At 42.8% G+C, this 18,897-nt stretch overlaps 2 protein-coding genes across 6 annotated transcripts in view; one reads left to right on the top strand and one right to left on the bottom strand.

Annotated features, from left to right (window-relative positions):
• Positions 1–18,897, top strand: part of CTNNA1 (catenin alpha 1) — a 152,898-nt gene that overhangs the window by 84,608 nt on the left and 49,393 nt on the right. For all 4 annotated transcript variants that reach the window (XM_075900135.1, XM_075900137.1, XM_075900136.1 and 1 more), the window contains 2 exons: positions 11,176–11,256; positions 12,915–13,067. In XM_075900135.1, coding sequence (XP_075756250.1) covers positions 11,176–11,256; positions 12,915–13,067 — 234 coding nt within the window. The remainder of the gene's footprint in view (positions 1–11,175; positions 11,257–12,914; positions 13,068–18,897) is intronic.
• LRRTM2 (leucine rich repeat transmembrane neuronal 2) lies at positions 2,301–4,573 on the bottom strand. 2 transcript variants are annotated; one of them, XM_006115778.4, is made up of 2 exons: positions 4,355–4,573; positions 2,301–4,024 (listed from the first exon to the last, which is right to left on the bottom strand). In XM_006115778.4, exons 1-2 carry the CDS (start codon positions 4,356–4,358, stop codon positions 2,478–2,480), a joined length of 1,551 nt encoding a protein of 516 aa, XP_006115840.1. In that variant the 5' UTR covers positions 4,359–4,573; the 3' UTR covers positions 2,301–2,477. The 2 variants fall into 2 exon arrangements, 1 of the variants encoding a protein (XP_006115840.1); XR_012896295.1 differs by having other exon boundaries at positions 2,575–2,707.

Here is an 18,897-nt window from a genome sequence, read left to right as displayed (position 1 = left end):
ATTTGCCTGGTACTGACGTTAGACTTACTGGTCTGTAATTGCCAGGATCACCTCTAGAGCCCTTTTTAAATATCGGGGTCAGACTAGCTATCTTCCAGTCATTAGATCAGCAATTTTAATTCCTAAACACATTTGTTTGCACCTAAGGCTGCACATCACAGGTTCAAGGGGCTTGATCCTGCCCTTTAATATCCCAAAATTTACACCACTATAGCTGATACATTGTGCTTGCACAGATAGCACAGATTTTTAACCAGATAAAAGTGATGCCTGCCAACATACTGGAGGGCAAGACTGAAGCTTAGACGTAGAGTGAGCCATAAACACTTAATATATTTGTGTAAGGTGAAATAAATCCTTAATCATAAGTATTTGAATATACCTGGTGCCAGTAAATCTACGGTTTTTTTCCAACTGAGATGAGCTTCTTTCTTGGATTAAATCCCGCATGCAGTATCTCCTCCTCCTACTACCCACTTCCTCTCTATGCATACATGGTATTATATATGTGCCTCAAAGTAATAGTTAGGATGATGTAATGCAAGATAATCAGTCTGTATTCTGGTTCTAACAGAATATTGGTTGATTAAAAATATGGGAAACTAGTCTTTATTGAATGTTCTTTGCTTAACCGAATACATAATCCCAGAGAATAAGAAAATGTATATTTGTTTTTTTTGCTAATTTGGGACACTGCAGTTTCACATAATTTAAAGGTAATGGAAAGCATGTGGAAATATGAAAAGCAATTTAAAATATTTATGAAAAATATTATTTGAAGCCCCCTACTTATCCAAGACCTATTCCTTTTATCATAAAACACAATCTTGTATAATTATATTTACCAACTATTTGGGGTGCAATGTTGAATAAGAAGCTAACAGACTTATGCAGTGACTGTTGTAAAAGTTTTTAGCAGTTTGGTACAACACAGAATTTAATTACTGATTTATTCAAGGTATGTCCACACTGAGAAATTTTTTCTTCAGCTGCATGTGCTGCTAATTTTCTAACACTGCAGCATTTGACACAGAATACCTTTTTAAATGTGTATATCGAAATGCCCCTTTGGTTGAAGTTTATACTATTTGAGCAATATTCTTCAAAATATTAATTCTGTTTTTATTTGTGGTATCTGATACCACTGTGGCTGCATAGATCTCCAGGTATTTACATTTAATTTCATAATAGTGTTATAGCACATGCTACTTCTGCATAAAAGAAAATGAATTTCCAAGGTAACTTTTTTTATTTAAAAAACAATGAAAATAGCATATGACCTTAAATACCATTCCATTATCACTTAAAGTATAAAATGAAACATTTTTCAATAAACTGGTTTTTTTCAGATAATTACGATTTACCAAATGAACAATTAAAAATGTTTAACTACTTTGACTTTAAGACGAATGGGGGTTTCAAAAGAAAAGGGTATGTGAAAGCTCATTGCAGGGGCTCATTCTGTCTCCAGAGAAACCAGTCTTGTTAGTGCATGAAAATAGCTTCTAGGCAAGATGAGAACTGCTGTGGGGAGGAGGAGAGGCTTCTTCCCTCCCTACTCCCCTTTTTTTACCCAAAAATTTGCTTTCCAGGGTATTGACACATAAGGTGAAGCTGCTGAAATACCCTTTATTCATAGTCCCAAGTAATTTGTCTCAATTATTCGAAAAGCTATGCCAATTATCAAGTCAAACCAGAGATCTAATAAGAGTTAAACACATGTAATACTTGAATTGATTGCATTGTATTGAGCCTTCCTCCACAAGCAGTTGAGTACTTTGTAAGCATTTGGAGAGTCACTTTGTATAAAACTGCTGTGTTGTAAATTTGCTGTGAGCTTTAGCAAAGATACATTTAGGCAAGTCAGTCTGTCAGTATGGAGGTAGGAAAACAGTATTTCAAATCACCACTCTCCAATACACTTGAAAAATCCCCTGTCCATTCTTCTCAGGTATTGACTGATAGTCTGACTCTGAAATGTACAATCACAGAAGGAAAATCCTCCTGCAAGTCTACCTCGAAAAGTGAACTGAGCCAACTGAAATGTTTGTGATCCTATAACTACAATGGAACAAATGTAATGCCTGTTCCCTCTGAGATCTCTATACATAGATCTAACTTTGCATCCAGACTATTTTCATTAGAAAAAGTAGACTATGGAGACTTAAGTATAAATGTTTACACATAGTTATATAATTACATAACAGGAAACATTATACGTATTTTTGAGGTGAATGTCATCTTAGACTGTCAAACATTAGGGGGTGCAAATTTAATGTAATCATTGCTTTAACACTGGAAATATGGTTTTATTAAAAAAAAACTTTAAATACTGCACGACTCCAAAAACAACTCTTCCATAAGTAGTTTGGAAAATTAGGCTTTGTCAACATTTGTAAAAATTAGAATTATATGTAGGTCCCCTACAGTTTTAAAATAGGTTACTTATCTGGTTTATTTTTGATGAATTGTAGATATTATACTTCACATTCTTTATATGGCAGCTGCTGACACTTGCACTGTCCATAGCCATTAATGATGATGAAAGGTCCTTCATGGGTGGGTTCGTATTCATTATATGGTCCTTGGTCTGTCATGTTAGACATATGTAGCCGTGTTTGGGATCGGAGTTGCCTGTGGTTTTGAATCATTGAACACTGCCTAATTCTTCTTAATGTGGGAGGGCAGCATTTTCTGGAGATGAACACTATAAAAATGATAAAAAAGAAAGAAAACAATAATGCCATTGTTCCTGTAATTACCCTTTGAGTGAAGATGGTATTGTTTGGTTCAGTGAAATGTTCTTCAGTAGTAACGACTATGCCTGCAGTAGTTGGAATTTCTTTGTCTCCCATGTGGAAATGTGATGAGCTTATTCTTTTTGTATACTCAGTAGTTGGAGAGCTGTAACTTGTAGGCATGGATGTAACAATAGTTGATAAATTCCAGCAAAGCTGAAAACCATAAACTGCATCTAGAATATCCTCTCCTTGGGTGTGGTCGGGGCTGTGGCACAGGATGGAGTGCTCCCACCGACCTTGAAAACCACTCAGCCATGTGGCTAAATCACATATCTTTGGACTGCATTCCCACAGATTGCCTGAGAGGCCCACTGTAGTTATGGATGTAAGTGAATTTAAGGTCTTGGAATCCAGGGTAGTTAGTTTGTTGTTATCCATTAGGAGTATTTTAAGGTTAGGCATAGTTTCAAAAACAGTCAAATCAATGGCTTTGATTTCATTTCCAGTCAAATCCAGCTTTTCTAAGGTGCCCCAGGTCCACTCCATCCCACACGTCAAGTTGCTAATTTTGTTCCACTGCAAGAAGAGCGTGTGCAGATTGCTTAGCCGTAGGAAATGAGCAAAATTAATCTTTGTCAGCTGGTTGTGCTCTAGGTGAAGCTCCCTCAATTTGATTAATCCCGCAAATCCATTGCGAGCCAAACTTCGCAAGCGATTTGTGCTCAAATCCAGAAACTCCAAACTACGACAGTCCCAGAAAAGGCGGACTGGGATAGTCCGCAGGGAGTTGGAACGTAAATGCAGGGTTTGTAATTTGCGAAGTCCATAAAACAACTCAGGATGCAGAGAGGATAATTGATTAAAAGAGAGGTCCAAATTTTGCAGGTTCAGTAGTTGGCTAAAAGTTGTGTTTGGCAAATAAAATATTTTGTTTGAACTTAGGACTAATTCCTTAAGTTTATACAGTCCTTGAAAAGAATCTTCTCTTACTGTTGCAATTTGATTATGGTCTAAGTGAAGCCAAGTAAGTTGACTGAAGCTTGCAAATTGATCCCTTTCAAGTTCAGAAATATAATTGTGCCTCAGTGACAAACCTAGAGAGCCCTTGTCAGTGGTGTTTGGCACTGAGTGAAACCCCTGAGAGTCACAGTAAAAGAGCAGGTTCTCACAGCGACATTTTGGTGGACAAGCCATGCCCAAGGCAGGCAGCATTTTTAAAACCATACTCATTGCATATAGTGCTGCCAGCATACGAGCCCCTAATGGCCACTTGAAATGTAAGCCTGCAGAATATAATTTAGGGAAACAACAAGATAGGATATTCTTATCAGATCATGTGCACGAACATTATGGTGAAAGATTTCACTGCAGATTACACTTTCATGCATCTCTAAAAAGCTAATTCTCAGTGTAAGAACTAACAAACTTAGTAAATACAGACTCCTTAGATACTGTCCTTGATACAAAGCTTTGTCTACATTATGAAAATTACAAGTGATAATGTGAGCATGCCTTTAAAAGGCTTCACTTCAGAAAATCTATTTCTGTACCTCTGTCTTTCTAAAGCATAGCTGTTTTCATCATAAAAGGTATATAAAAATGTGTAAACTTACCCATTCTTTTGAGTACATTGGAGGTTGCATTCAGTCGTAGTTTCAGACTCAACACAGTGAGTCTGTAAAAGGCTCTAATGTAAGACAGCCTTTGAATAATTTACTGTTTTCTAGTGTCCTTCGATAAGACTGAATCCACCATGCTCTCAAAATACTCCTTTTAAATTCAGTGGCTTGATTTCATGTGACAGGTCAGTAATTGTGGAATCAATGCTGAATATAAGTTGTTGGTTTTTTTTCCTTCGCCCGTGACTGCTCAGTGGCTTAATCGAAGCTCACGTTCTTTTTCCGCAGCTGTGGGTTCTTTTAGTCTTAACTTGTTGATGGCAGATGGGTGGCTTATTGCTGAGAGAAGCTCCTGTAGTAGCATGAGTGCATTTACTGAAAAGCTTTTCAGTGAAACGATACAAGAATGGATTTGCTTATGCACTGCGACCACACAGAACTGTATATAGGCTGACGTCACCTGGTGACGTTCCTTTTGTTTGGGTTTTCCAGAAGCTTTTCTGTTTTAAAGCATTATGGCACATACTGTGAACCTGTTAAACTTTTGCTAGAGGAAAAATCAACAGTAAGAACACTTCATCTCTACAATTCATGGAGTAAGAATGAGTTATAATCAGTTTTTTCTATAGTACGTTCTGCTTGCTATATTCAGACAGCCTCAAGCAGTGTACAGCTAGAATTGTAAAGTGTCTTTTAAGGCTAGCTCTTGCTCATTTTGTATTTTCCTGCACATAAAAGAACTTTAATAGGGAATGAGCACATTCTGTTTGAGTAGTTGTAGAAGAATGTTGATTAGCAACTGATACAGCTAGGTGAAATGTGGCATTTTAGAGCTACATTCCTTCTTTGTCTTTAGAGTAAAGAAGGAAAAGGAGGACGCTGCTGGAATATGGAGAAGCGAAGATAAATCATAAGAATTTTCTTCGGAGAGGTGAATTACTTAATGACAAGAAATTTCTGAAAAAATAAAACTTTGTTTGCAAGTGAAGAAAAAGTGAAAGCTGTTTTCTCTTAGAATCAAATTATTTCCCCCACTTTCAGATCACGTTTTCGCAATTTAAGCAGAACTGCAGATTATTGTTCCTGGAGATTGTGGCGATAATACTATATGCACTGTACTTCAGCCTGGGGCTCAAATCAGGTTTGATGTCTAATGAGGAGTTTGATGGTTCACTTCAGTCACCAGTTAACTTCTGTTCACAGGAAAAAAATCTCACATTAGTTCTGCTGAGAATCCATGCCACAGAACATCCAGGCAAGAACAGTGATGTTGCATGTTTAGAATTAAAATTAATTGATACAACTGTCCTTGGGAAAGCTTGTAAAGCTGTTCATCTACACTGTTGATGCCCGGTCACTGTGTCTCAGGAACACACATTCAACCAGATTTAGAGGAAAGGTACTCTTGACATAAGGCAAACAAAAATGCCACTTATGGAAAATAAGTGTTAGGGATGTAAAAGGTTAACTGCTTACTGCTGGCCCAGCCTAGTTGGAGCAGCCACCCTTCTCTCTCCCGCCCCCAACCCCCCCCGCACTTGTTAACCTGTTAACTTTTTACACTGGATTTTACATCCCTACCAATACTGCAAGATAAATGGGCTGATGAATTTTCATGGTTATTTTTGTACGTCCGCTTTAGTCTTCATCTTTAATAAACCCAGATAATCTTGTTTATCTAACTTGTGTTTTCTTGAGAATGCTGTCTCCCTTCAATTCCTTTATGCTGTGACTTGGAGCTATAATGCGATGAGGTGCTTTTCAAACTGTTACAATAGTATATTCATTTTGAGCCCTGCATAATGACATGGAAATATCTTAATGCATGGACTACAGAAAAGGGGCCCCTGTAATGATGATGGAAGATGGATTAAAGGGAATTTTTGCATCTTCCATATCAGTATGAAATTAAAATACAAGATTTGAAAACAAAAATGTCCTTCCACATTTTACAGTTGGCGTTAACTGTTTTCCAAAGTGTTTGTATTTAAACAAAGCTTTGTATATTCTTTTCCTAACTCTTATAACTTCCCCGCAGGATCAAAGAGAATAATTTTATAACTTGATAATGGTGACTGACTGTTCTGCCCTAAACAGAGTAACAACTTCACTGAGGCATCAAGTAGAAGTTTGGCTGTGAGAGAGAGCCATATGAACACTGTAATTGACGATAATTAAGAAAATTAAAGTGTGCTGGTTAAGTGTGTTAAATTACACTGTCTAAATATTTCCGTGTTTGCTCTATTCTGAAGGCATTACTTGCAAACAAATCATACAAGCTTATTACAAATGGAATTAACTTTTTTTTTTAGTATCTTGATTAACAAATATACTGAACAATACCCAGCATAAGCACTGAATTGCCTCTTCCTTTAAGGAACCACTATGGAAGTACTCCTGAAGTTATACATTGACATAGCAATTAGTTAAAGTTCTTTTTTTTGAAAGATTTTTACTTCTAATCTTCATAATTCATGCTGACCTTACTATAACTCAATTTGCAAGAGTATGTAGCTCCATACACAGATTTTCTACTCTGAATAACTCTTTCAAAGAATACAGAGGTAGCCATGTTAGTCTGATCTTGCTAAAACAAAAGAAAAAACTACCTAGCGCTTTAAAGACTAACAAGATGGTTAGTCTTTAAAGTGCTACATAATTTTTCCTTTTGGTCTCTCAAATAAGTTACCACCTATTCAAAATGCAGATTTTTTTCAGGTCAGTTGTATTGCTTCTGCCACAAGTATCTTGTTGCTGCTGACACCAAATAACACAGATGTGAATCTCTCAATCCTAGTGAGGAGGTAAATTAATGCCTGAGGGGGTTACTATTTAAGCGCAATAAAGCTGTTTTCTTTCTCCTTGTGGAGCATGTTGCCCTCCTGCTTGTAGTGGTTTATATTTGGCACATTGCGGGTTTGCTTTCTGTTTTCAGAAATCCTTGGAGTCTTAGGTATATTCTTAGCAGAACTAGTTTATTTTCACATACACCAGTCATGGAACAGACGTGGTTACAAACAACATGCAGAAAGTCCCCTTTTTCAGGCATCATAGTCCACATCTGGGGGTGGGGGGAGGCAGCACTGTGCCTACATAATTGATTCCAGTAGAAGCTCCTGTTGCTTGCAAAGCCAACAATACAGCAGCACTTCTGAGTATGAAAACTTGCATGTATGTTTAGAAACAAATCTTTTGCGGCAAAGACTGAAAGGGTTTGTATCTGGAAAGGGGAAAAACAGCATTTCTGTCCTATTAACACTATTAATAACAGTCTTTACTTTGCGCTCTATCAATGCTCCCTCTAATCTTTTCCTTCTGTTTGCGGAATAAACTTTGTGCACCAAGGCATGTGCGACTATGCAGAAGTATCAGTAGCTGTGAGCACTTTGGTAATCAGCTGGGCAACATTTGAATCTCTTGAGTGGCACAGGTGCTTACAGGGAACACTGCCCTACACCTTGTCCCCCTCACTCCTGAAGAACTGAATGCTTGATAAAGAAAGCCACCAGAAAAGCTCATAGACTTTAAGGTCAGAAGGGACCATCAGGATCTTCTAGTCTGTTGCTTCATTGTATAGGATGTCAGGACTTCATCTACCTTCTGTAATAGATCCTTAGCTTCCGGCTGAATTACTGAAGTCCTTGTTAGAGGTTTTCCCTGTACTCTTTCCCTTGGTTCTTGTGTCTGACAGAAAGCAGAAGTCTGAAGTGCAGATGATGTGATGTTTACTGGGCAAGCATGTACATCATAACTGATGGCACAGAACCTTGCTTCCCAGTGTCCCATCCATCCCCTTCCTTTACAGGCCTAATGATACCTGAAATGCACACCCTTGCTCCCCCACCCTTACGGTTGATGGTCATGGTTGTGTTTTTGGGGAGGGAGGGTTATGAGTCTGGGGTCTTTGTCTCGCCTCTTTTTTTGTATCCCATGGGAGTGGTGACGAATTGGATTACGCTATGGTCCGGGACAGGCATTTCTTTGGCCTTAGTGTTTCTTGTACTTCCCCTTCCCAACTGGTTGCTTGACTTTGCCTTGAGACAGCAGTTGAAGAGGCTTCCAGTGTGCACTCCTATTATATCTCCAGCATGCCCAGTAATGCTCTGATCATTCTTATCTGTTCCTAATATACCAGCAAGCCCATCTGGCTATGCAGAAAAAACACAGCGTCTTGATTCTTTGTTCGCACATATTAGGAAAGGGTGTAAGAGTATCCCAAAGTCAACCCCAAAATTCTGCACCATGCTAACAAACTGGTATATATATGAACACTAAAAAAAAAAACCTAAATTTAAAGTCTTTAAGTTAGAGACTTCACCATTTATTCCAGTTTAAACCCACACGTGATCCATGCCCATGTTGCAGAGGAAGGTGAGAAAACCCAGGTTCTCAATTTGACCCAGGAGAAAATTCCTTCTCAACTCCAAATGTGGCAGTCAGACTCTGAGCACGTTATAGGTGAGAGCCACCACCCAGGCACCTGGGAAAGAATGATCTATAGCCATGGTGTTCAACATGCTAGCCACATGTGGCTGTTTGGCCAGTTGTGCGGCTAGTTCACTTTAGTGGATACTGGTTCAGAACTAGTTGGGCACCACAGCTCTGTAGTAACTCAGCCTTCCCCATCTAGAGTCCAGTCACTGGCCATTGAAGATATTTGCTACTAGCAGTGAGATTTGAGATGGGCTCCAATGCCATGTAGCCACATACCATCCCCTCCATAAATGTATCAAGCTCTGTATTGAAGCCAGTTATTTATTTATTTTTTGCCAACAGTGCTTCCCTTGCAAGGCCATTCCACAACTTCAGTCCTCTGGTTAGAAAACTTTATCTAATTTCATGCCTAAACTTGTTGATGGCTAGTTTATATCTTTGTCCTGGTGCACAGTTGAACCCTGAAGCTGACATTGCCATCTATTCTTAATTCCTTCTGTATTAATAATAAATTTGCTAATTTCACAAGATATAGATGGTGTCTGAGCCGGATGACTTTTCTCATGCATTTAGGTTTGAGGAAGCTAACTGTTACTTGCCTATGTGAAGCCATGTGATGCATTCCAGTGCAGGGCATGTGAGTGCGGAGAACACTGGCATTCTGAATGATTTCCAACTTTTGCAGGATGTTGCTACTTCAGTTTTACATAAAGAATATTTGCCACTGCTTTGTCAAAAAATGACAGCAAGAATCTCCTGACTTTGTTGCTGCAGCTGTGAGGCGAAGAAAATTAGCACAAATGTTTAGAACAATGAGGTGGTGATGGTGGTATTGCTGTGCACATGTGGTCACTTGAATGTCCTGCAGTGAAACTGGGTTAAAGAGGAGCTCCTTAAAAAGGAAGGGAGAATGAGCATGTGCAAAAAGCAGAAACAAAAACCTAGGCTGATGCATCATATTCCTGCAAGCGCATGTGGTTCTAGACGTACTCCCATGACATAAAAGGGCTGTTCAGATGAGGAGGCTGAGAGTGAGAAGCTGCGGAAGAGAAGCTTTTATATGCCGTTTCTGATTCTCTGTCAGCTTGCTGGGCCCTGGGTAGGTGCATGTTTGGGGGAGGGCTGGCTCTGGGCCTCAACAGGGTGGAGCCTCAAGAAGAAAAGGCAGGGCTGGAGGTTAGCATCCCCCTGCCCTCCAGCTGGGCTTTTTGCACTGCCCAGCCCACGCTGCCCAGGGCTTCAGTAGCAATTTAAAGGGTTGGGGGCTCTCGTCACTGCCACTCCTGCTGCAAGGGTGGCCAGGAACCCGGGCCCTTTTAAATGTCCCCCACTTCCAGTTGCCAGGAGCCAATGGAAAAAAGTTACAAGCAACAACCTGAAAGACAAAATAACTATCTGGCTTACAACTCACAAGCCAATTAAGCGTGAAACAATCCAGGTTTCTGCAGTTTTAAGCAGTTTTGACAACTCTTCCAACTTGTCATGGTCCATTTTCCACTGGTTGCCGTAAAATGAGGAGTTGGATGATGGGACTTGTAGCTTGTAAGCCACACCACTTAAAGATATAGGCAGCCGTGGAGAACAGTAGCTTCTGCTCTCCTCTTTCTCTCTCTCTCTCTCTCTCCCTCCCCCCCCCCCCCCCCCCAATGCTGCCTCTGATATAGAGGCAGTGGGTGGGGGGAGAGAAATGTGAGTAGTCGATTGTTTGACTACTTTTACTTACTTAGCCAAAATATGCTTCACTTTATGCCAAGTAGATAAATCCCTTCAGCTGCTGGAAAATTGCCAATGCAACCCTTGGAAGGGCAAAATCTGGTGGTGGTTTGGTTTTTGTGGGGGTGGTGAGGGGTGTTTGTGGTTTTTGTTTCTGCGGGTCTTTTTTGTTGGGTTTTTTTGTTGTTGTTTTTGTTTTTGTGGTGGAGACAAATCCTATGGAAAGCTATCTGATTCGGCATTATCTAGAGCATTTGTACCGTGATTTGAGTACTTTGTAAATCTAACAACCTGCAAATAAATTACAGCTTCTCACTTTAATTTGGAGAAACTTGAAGTTAAATTCTTGAATACCCAAGTATCTTAAGTTTAAAATAGTATAGTCGACTGCTCCTTTACAACCCTATTGAGATCCCCTCTGCCTTCCTCCATGGTTTCTCTAAGAAGAAAATGTAGAGGAGGAAAAGCATGGGATGGGACCACCAAGCAACACTAATAGGCTTGCCTGAGTAGGGATGTCATGGTCATGGATAACTTTGCATTGGTACAACCTTCTGCTTTCCTTACTATTTAAAGAAGTGAATACTGGAGGAATAAATAAAGTATATTTTTGTCTTTTGGCCAACACCCATTCTTGCATTTACCTTAGTATCTCTCTTGTTTTCCAGGCTGGACGCAAAGAAAGAAGTGATGCACTGAATTCTGCAATAGACAAAATGACTAAAAAGACCAGGGACCTGCGTAGACAGGTACAAAATGAGCTAAAATATTCATGTAGTAGCAATGCAATTCTGAATGTTCTCCATTGGACATAATTTTGTTTCTGACTACTTTATGTTCTGTAATGGCAGTAGTTTTGCTAATTTTTTCCCCCAGTTTGCTGAGAGCTAGAAGCATGAAGTGCTCAGTTTGGCTCATAATACTTGGGTTTGAATTAAGGATGTTAAAATGCGATTAATTGACTAGTCAGTGGAATTTCCATTGCCTAGTAGACTAGTCGGTAGGCACCTGCGCATTCCTCTTTTGAAATGTACACGAGTCCCCACTGGGGCTCTTGTACATTTCAAAGGAGGAATGTGGAACTCTCTGTACAGCCTGGGACCAGCGTAAAGTCTCGCTGATTCCGGGCTGCATGTGAGTTCTGCCTTTGAAATACACAAGAGTCCCCAATGGGCATTTCAAAGCCATGGAGCCTGGGGTCAGCGGGGGAGTCCCCAGCTGACCCCGGGCTCCAGGCAGGTGGCCCTTTGAATCGTGCAGATGTGTGGTTCAAAGGGACAGCCACCGCACAGTTGATCTGTGGATCAGCTATTCAGTGACTGTCGCTTCAAACCATGCATCCACGTGATTCAAAGGGGCAGCTGCCTGGAGCCCGGGATCAGCTGGGGAGTCCCCAGCTGACCCCAGGCTCCCCGCAGTTGCTCCTGAATTGAGTGCATGTATGGTTTAAAGGAACAGCCACTGAATAGCTGATCTGCAGGGGAGATTCAAAGGGGCAGCTGACCCTGGGCTCCCTGGGAAATGCTGCGGGGAGCCTGGGATCAACTGGGGAGTCCCCCGCTGATCCCGGGCTCCATGGCTTTGAAATTCACAAGAGCCTCCGCTGCGGACTCTTGTGCATTTCAAAGAAGGCACCCGCATGCAGCCTGGAGTCAGCAGGACTTCCCGCTGGCCCTGGGCTGTATGAGGAGTTCCTCATTCCTCATTTAAAATGTACAAGAGCCCTAGCAGGGGCTCTTGTACATTTCAAAGGAGGAATGTGGATGTGCCTGTTGACTAGTCAAACTATCCGATAAACAAACGCTTATCAGATAGTCGACTAGTCTTTAACATCCTTAGTTTGGTTATCTATAGGGGACTGTAATTCATACAAAGAAAACCTTTTAGATGTTGAATTAAAATAACTTTTTAGATTAAAGCTACAGACAAGTACACCAGTAGCAAGAGTGCATAATGGTAACACGTAATGACAGATGGCTGTTAAAAGAAAACAATTTACTTGAAACTCAAATATGGATGTAGCAAATATATAGGAGAGTGCAGTTTATTTTAACTTCTCAAAATCCGTAAATTGAATTAAATACAAAAATAATGGTGGCTTGATTTTAATATTTAATGAAAAAGCACAGATTTAGTCACTGAAGCTAAACCAATATCTACACATTTTAAATTAATATTAATGTGCCCAAATGAGGGGTTGCGCATATTGATTTGGTTAAATTGGCGCAAAAACCGCACAGCGAATCCCGATAGGGAAAGCCCTGGTCTCACAGAGCAACAGAGGGAGCCATTGCTAAACAAATACATTAAAGATCTTTATTGTGGCAAATATCTTAACAAGATGAAAGAAAATAGCAGTTAAACTCAGTGCCAAAAAACCCCAACTAATTTTCATTTTAATTCTTAGCTCCGCAAAGCTGTTATGGATCATGTGTCGGATTCTTTTCTGGAAACCAACGTTCCACTTTTAGTATTGATTGAAGCTGCCAAGAATGGGAATGAAAAAGAAGTAAAGGAATATGCACAGGTTTTCCGTGAACATGCCAATAAGTTGATTGAGGTAAGGTTATACAAACCAACTGAAGTTAGTAGTTATACTAATTTTGGCTTAATTTTTAATTTGTTTTCAAACTATATCCTAGCAGTTACCACACTTTACTGTATAAATAGTTTTGGCATAATTCAATTTAATTTTTTCTAACATCCACAATTTATATTTTTAATCCTACTTGTACTTTTTTTACAATTGTTAAAAATCTGGGGGAAGAGGTTAGGGCAGCGTGGACAGTAGAGTTACCGGGGTGCTCTCCATGGCCCGGAGGCCCAAGACACTTGGGCTCAAGGTGCAGGTGAGGTTTAGTCTTGGCCTAGAAGAGCATACACCTCCCAGCCAGTACTGCAAGGAGGACAATGAGCTCTGGGCACGGGGTGCTATTGCTGAACAGTGCCCATCTGGGGATGGCTCCTGCGCTCAGTGGCTGGTGAGTGAGGGAGCGGGGCCATGACAGCAGAGTTGCTGAAGGTATGTCATGACCCCAGTCACTCAGCTCCCATGACAGCATTGCTGCAGTGTGTGCTCTTCTGTCACAGGGCCAGTGACACCCAGTCCCTGCAGGCACAAATGGCTCTATTCCTACCCGCTGTTACCAATCTGTATTTTGATCAATTTCTGCTTGTCACTAGAAATTGAAGTTTACTGGCATCTATCAATTTTTAGATTGAATTTAGGTATAAACCTGCATGCTGATAGCTGTCTACAGACTCTCACTTGGGTAAGTGTATGGTATTTTTAAACCATACCAGGAATGTTTTCTAAAGCTGTAGTTTCAGCATGCGGATGTGTCATTTTCCTGGGTGTACTACACTGAGATTGTTCTATGCAGAGCCATAAGTAATCCCGGTCTCCTTCGTTCTGATGTACTGAGCCAAAATATATGTTTAATGTAAATGTCATTGAAACATTTCTTGCTAGGAGAAATTCATCTTTATGGAAAGGCTTGTGGAATGAATACAGTAAACTATATAAAAGTAAGAATTTGGACACACAAACCTGAGAAGGCCAACATAAGAATATTAGTTGAAAATATAAGTCATCTGAAACTTTTCCTGTCTGCAAGACAACTTTTTTGAATAACACTAATGTAAATAGGAGACTTACCAGCTTTAAAATATATAAAGACAAGTCAATCTGCCATAAAAGTTAAGATATTAGGAAACAGGTATTGCAGTTGAGAGAAAAATTCAAGTTAATTGCAAGTCTTATTGCATGTGTCTGAGTAATACTGACCTGCTGCTTTATTGTTTATGCTTAGTTTTGGGCAGCATTGCAAACAAAATTGGAAAGGAACATAAATCCACAGTTGAAATTGCTTACTGCTTATGTATAGTTGTCATGGGATAAGAGGGAAGATCCTTTCATGGACCGAGAACTGGTTAAAAGTGGTTGGGGCTGGCGTGGCCTGGGACTCCCTGTTCCCACTGTCCGAGCAGCTGAAGCCGGCGCACTGGGGACTTTATTCCCCCACTGCCTTCCGGCGGGGGAGGAGGGAGTCCCAGCTCATGCCAACCGCAACCACTCTGGAAGCTTGCACCTTACTCCTCCCCTCCCCGCGGCAGCACGCAGTCAGAGCCGGCGCAGTCCCGGACACCCAATCCCTTCCCCGCGTGCAGAAAGGCAGCAGGGGAACAAAGTCCCCAGCGTGCAGCGGACCAGCATTTTAGGTTGGGGCTGGCGTGGTGTGGAACTCTCCTCCTCTCCCCCACCCCCTGATGCAGAGGGGAATAAAGTCTCCAGTGTGTTAGCTGGAGCCAGCACGGTCCGGGGCTCCCCATCCCCCCGTTCCCAGCCCGCACAGGAAGGCATCAGGCTACACAACGAACCAGTGTTTCAGGTACATGGCTCGGGGGAGCAGCCCATTCACTTTCTGGTCCTTGGCCTGCAGCTGCTGCAGGATCCCCAGGTACTGGTCCTTGTCCCCTCCCCTTGCCCTTTTGCACCCTCATATCCACAAGCCTGTAGCTTGATTAGTACCCCAACCCTACATCTGACTCCAACATTGCCCGGCCTGAAGCCCCCTCCCCGACCCAGCGTCCCCTTCACCACCTCCTCCTGCATCCAGACTTCCTCCCAGAGCTTGTACCCTCTCACCCCTTCCCACACCCAAATCTCACCCCAGAGCCTACACATCCTGCCTCAACCAGGGCAGGATAAGGCGAGACTGCAGATGTTTTTCAGGATTCCGGAGATATCCCAGAAAAACTCTTCCACATCTAGGGATGCGTTTGTTCTTCTGCTTTTTTTTAGTGGAAGAGCAAACGTGCTCTTTCGGTCACCCCTGTATTCCTCTTTCCATGAGGAATAAGGGGGCTTTCAAAGGGGTTTTTCTGACATTTGGTCCAGTCTAGACAGGACGAATGTTGGAAAAACCTCTTCCTACAGAATAATTGGGGAAAAAAGCAGCAGTATAAGGGTTGGGGATAGCAAGTGATGGCGAGTAGGAGAATAGAGAGGGAAGGGGCAGGGTGGTAGATCTTGGCTTGTTCTGTCATTTTAAAAAGCGTTCTTGGGTGTGTAAAGGTTGGAGACCACTGATCTAAGGTGTTGAGCATCAACAAACAAGTTGAATAAGACTGTGTTGTGGCTGAAACTCTGAGAAGCTAAAAGCAGCTATTCTTCAAGTGCTTGCTCAGGTCCATTCAACCTAGGGGTGTGTGCTCACCATATGCACTGGAACCGGAAGTTTTTCCCTCAGCTGTACCCATAGGGGCCTGGGTCTCAGCGCCCCCTGGAGTGCCATGCACATGCCGCACTATATAGGGTGCTCCCAGACACGCTCCCCCCCCTCCCCCCCGTTCCTCTTTGCTGGGAGGCTCTTACTACATTTTAGAGGTAAGAGGTCCAGAGGTCCAGACCTGGCATGAGCTGCTTCAGTCCCTACTTGTGATGGGGTCCCTGCTGTGCCTCTGCCTCCCCGTCCCCTCCCCTGCTCTGCAGAGATGGTGCAGGGGGAAGCCAGCTTTTAAGCCTGCTCCCCCCAGCACTGGCTCCTCCTTGCTCTCCCTCCCCCATCATCGCTGCCACCACCTCTGATACAAAGGCTGCAGGAGTGTGTGTGGGGGGGGGGGGAGGGTGGCGGGAAATGCAAGCAGTTGACTCAACTGCCCAGTAAGTGTAGGCGTATTGGGAGTCGACTATTCGACTGCTCTTTTACATCCCTAGTGTGACCACAGGATCTGGAGGTGAGGAGACATCAGTTTAGAGCGCTAGTCTCTGAAAGCCAAACAATCACCACACAGCTCTGCAGGCCTTGCTGGACTCTGTCGACACCACAACTAGATCTACTGTCATGGCAATTATTGGTAAAACAAATGGACGCAGCACCCCCCCCTCCCCCACACTAGGTTACCTGATGGTACTTCGCCATTTCCTTTTGTTACCTGAGGATACATTTAGTGGCAATCACTGCTTTCCACCGCAAGGTGGATAATGCCTCTCTTTCCCTACCTCACCACAAAGCTTCAAGACCTTGATGCACATGCTGGATGTTAGAAAGTTGCTAGGCTTTTCTGTCAAGAGGCTATGGGGAATTCTGGGTTCTGTCTGGGTGGAAGTATTGTCTAACAGCTAAATCAGTAGTTTCATACAGGTGAGGAACAAAACCTTCAGGAAGGACCCCGAGGCTCTTTTTATCCATAGAGGCTGGTCCATGTGCGTGCCTATATCTACCAGTCTCTCTAAATGGATTGCAGATTGGAGACCACTGGTCTAATGCAACCTTTTTTAAGCATGAGATCACTTTTTGAATTTAAGTGCAATCCAGGATCTACCTCAAATATAAATACCTTTGCCCCACCTCCTTCCCACCTATTCTCCAAGGCCCTGCCCCTTCTCACTCCATTCTCCCTCTCTTGCCCATCCTCACTCACTTTTATCAGGCTGGGGCAGAAGGTTGGGGGCAGGCTCTGGTCGAGGATTGAGGGATCTGGACAGAGGGGCTCTGAGCTGCTCTTGGGGCAGGCCGTTGGGATGTAGGAGGGGTTCTAGGTGTAGGCTCTGGGACAGCGTTTAGATGCAGGGATGCTCGGGGCTAGGACAAGGGCTTGGGTGCCGGGGGCGGGGGGATCATGACTGGGGTAAGAATTCGGGATGTGGGTTCCAGCTGGCCACTGCTGGTGGCTCCTTATTGGTGGTGCAGTGGGGCTAAGGCAGGCTCCCCCCTGCCCTGGCCCACTCCCTAAAGCAGCCAGCAAACTCCCTCCAGAGTCCTGTTGTGCCCTGCTCTCTGCTCTGTGGAGACAGGATACAGATTGGGAGGGGGCACCTTGACATCCGCACCCCATCTCTCCCCTGCCCTGCACAGAAAGCAGGAGCCTCCTGGGGGAGGGGCAGCTCCGCAGCAAAGGGCAGGAGATGCGCAGCAGTGGGAGGAGGGGCAGCTGAAGTGCTGGCACTTGGCCAAACTAGTTAGGATCCCCCGTCAGAGGCTCCAGATCTACTAGTGGGTCCCAATATACTGGTTGGTGACCACTGCATTAGACTATACTGTCAACTGAAACGTCTCCCAACCTCCACCCCCAGCAGGAGCACATTCCACCAGATCGATCTCAGCCTCTGCAGCCTTTGCTCCCCTGTCAGAGCTGTAAGGCTCCCACCTGGGCATTGCACACCTTTGCTAAGCATTATGCTCTCAGGCAAGGCCCTAAAACTGGTGCTCAGCAGAGCAGTACTAGCCCATGCCTTTTAACATTTTCTGAAGCCCTTACCATCCTAGAGGACATGACTGTATAGTCCCCTGAAGGGGAGCACCCACAGGGACATCTCTTGAAGAGAAATTTACTTGCCTTGTGCAGCAGCTGAAGTTCTTTGAGTGTCCCTGTGGGTCCTCCCCTACCCGCCCTTCTCCACTCTGCTTTGGAATTAAACCAGGCTCTGATGTAGAGAAGGAACTGAGGTGTCCAGGCTGTGCATGAGATGCTCCAGCAGACATTGGCCCTTGTGTTGGCTTCATGCTACAATTGACAGATTATAATGGTTTAAATGTAAAGCTCATTAAGGATGGCGTTTCTTAATGTGAATTAAATGGAGCACTAATTTCAAAAACTGGAAAATAACGTCCCTATATGACACCCTAAGAAATCTACACATGGATCAGCAGTGGGCTTTACACCTGGCTTTTCAGAACACTGTTACAACCTCCATTTGACCTACAGGAATAACAGCCATCTAGTTTACCAGTCACGAGAAGGGAATGCAGCACATATTCGGCCAGTGACTTATACAGCTAATTTCTTGACAGAACACTGGGGATCAGGAATTCTGAGTCAAGTTCTTGGCTTTATTTGGATGGAAGTATTGTCTAAGAGTTAAATCAGTAGTTTCATGTAGCTAAGCACACTAGTTTGGAAGTTCATTTTGAAAAGCAGTATAGATCAAATGTGGGTCTCCTCTTACAGGCCTGGTTCTAATCTCAGCTCTTCCTGAAGTGACACTGCAGCTTTTCTCTGAACTTTTTATAATGGGGGGCGGCGGGAGGAGATATTTGACTGCCTTCTATGGCAGGGAGTACAAATCCTTGCTTAATGGGGTTTTTAAAGTGCATAGCAACAAAATACACACCAGCACAAGTTAGCTTTCAAGTCTAGGATTTCTGGCTCCCTAGGCTAGCCTATTAGTTTGTACGCGCTTCTGTCCTTCCAGTAAATGTAACCTGCCTTGTGGCGCAACAGAGTGCAGCTGTCCATTCAACTGAAATGTGGAACATCCCACAAAAAATCTGGCATACTGGAGGTTTGTGCACCATCGATAAACAAGTTTCCATGTCCCAAAGAGTTTCAGTTAGATGTCTGAGTCAGTTGGGTGACTCAATTTCAACAGAGGATAAACTGTTATT

The sequence above is a fragment of the Pelodiscus sinensis genome, chromosome 17 (assembly GCF_049634645.1).
Source record: "Pelodiscus sinensis isolate JC-2024 chromosome 17, ASM4963464v1, whole genome shotgun sequence".
Lineage (NCBI taxonomy): Eukaryota > Metazoa > Chordata > Testudines > Trionychidae > Pelodiscus > Pelodiscus sinensis.
This window is presented reverse-complemented; position numbering and strand designations above follow the sequence as displayed.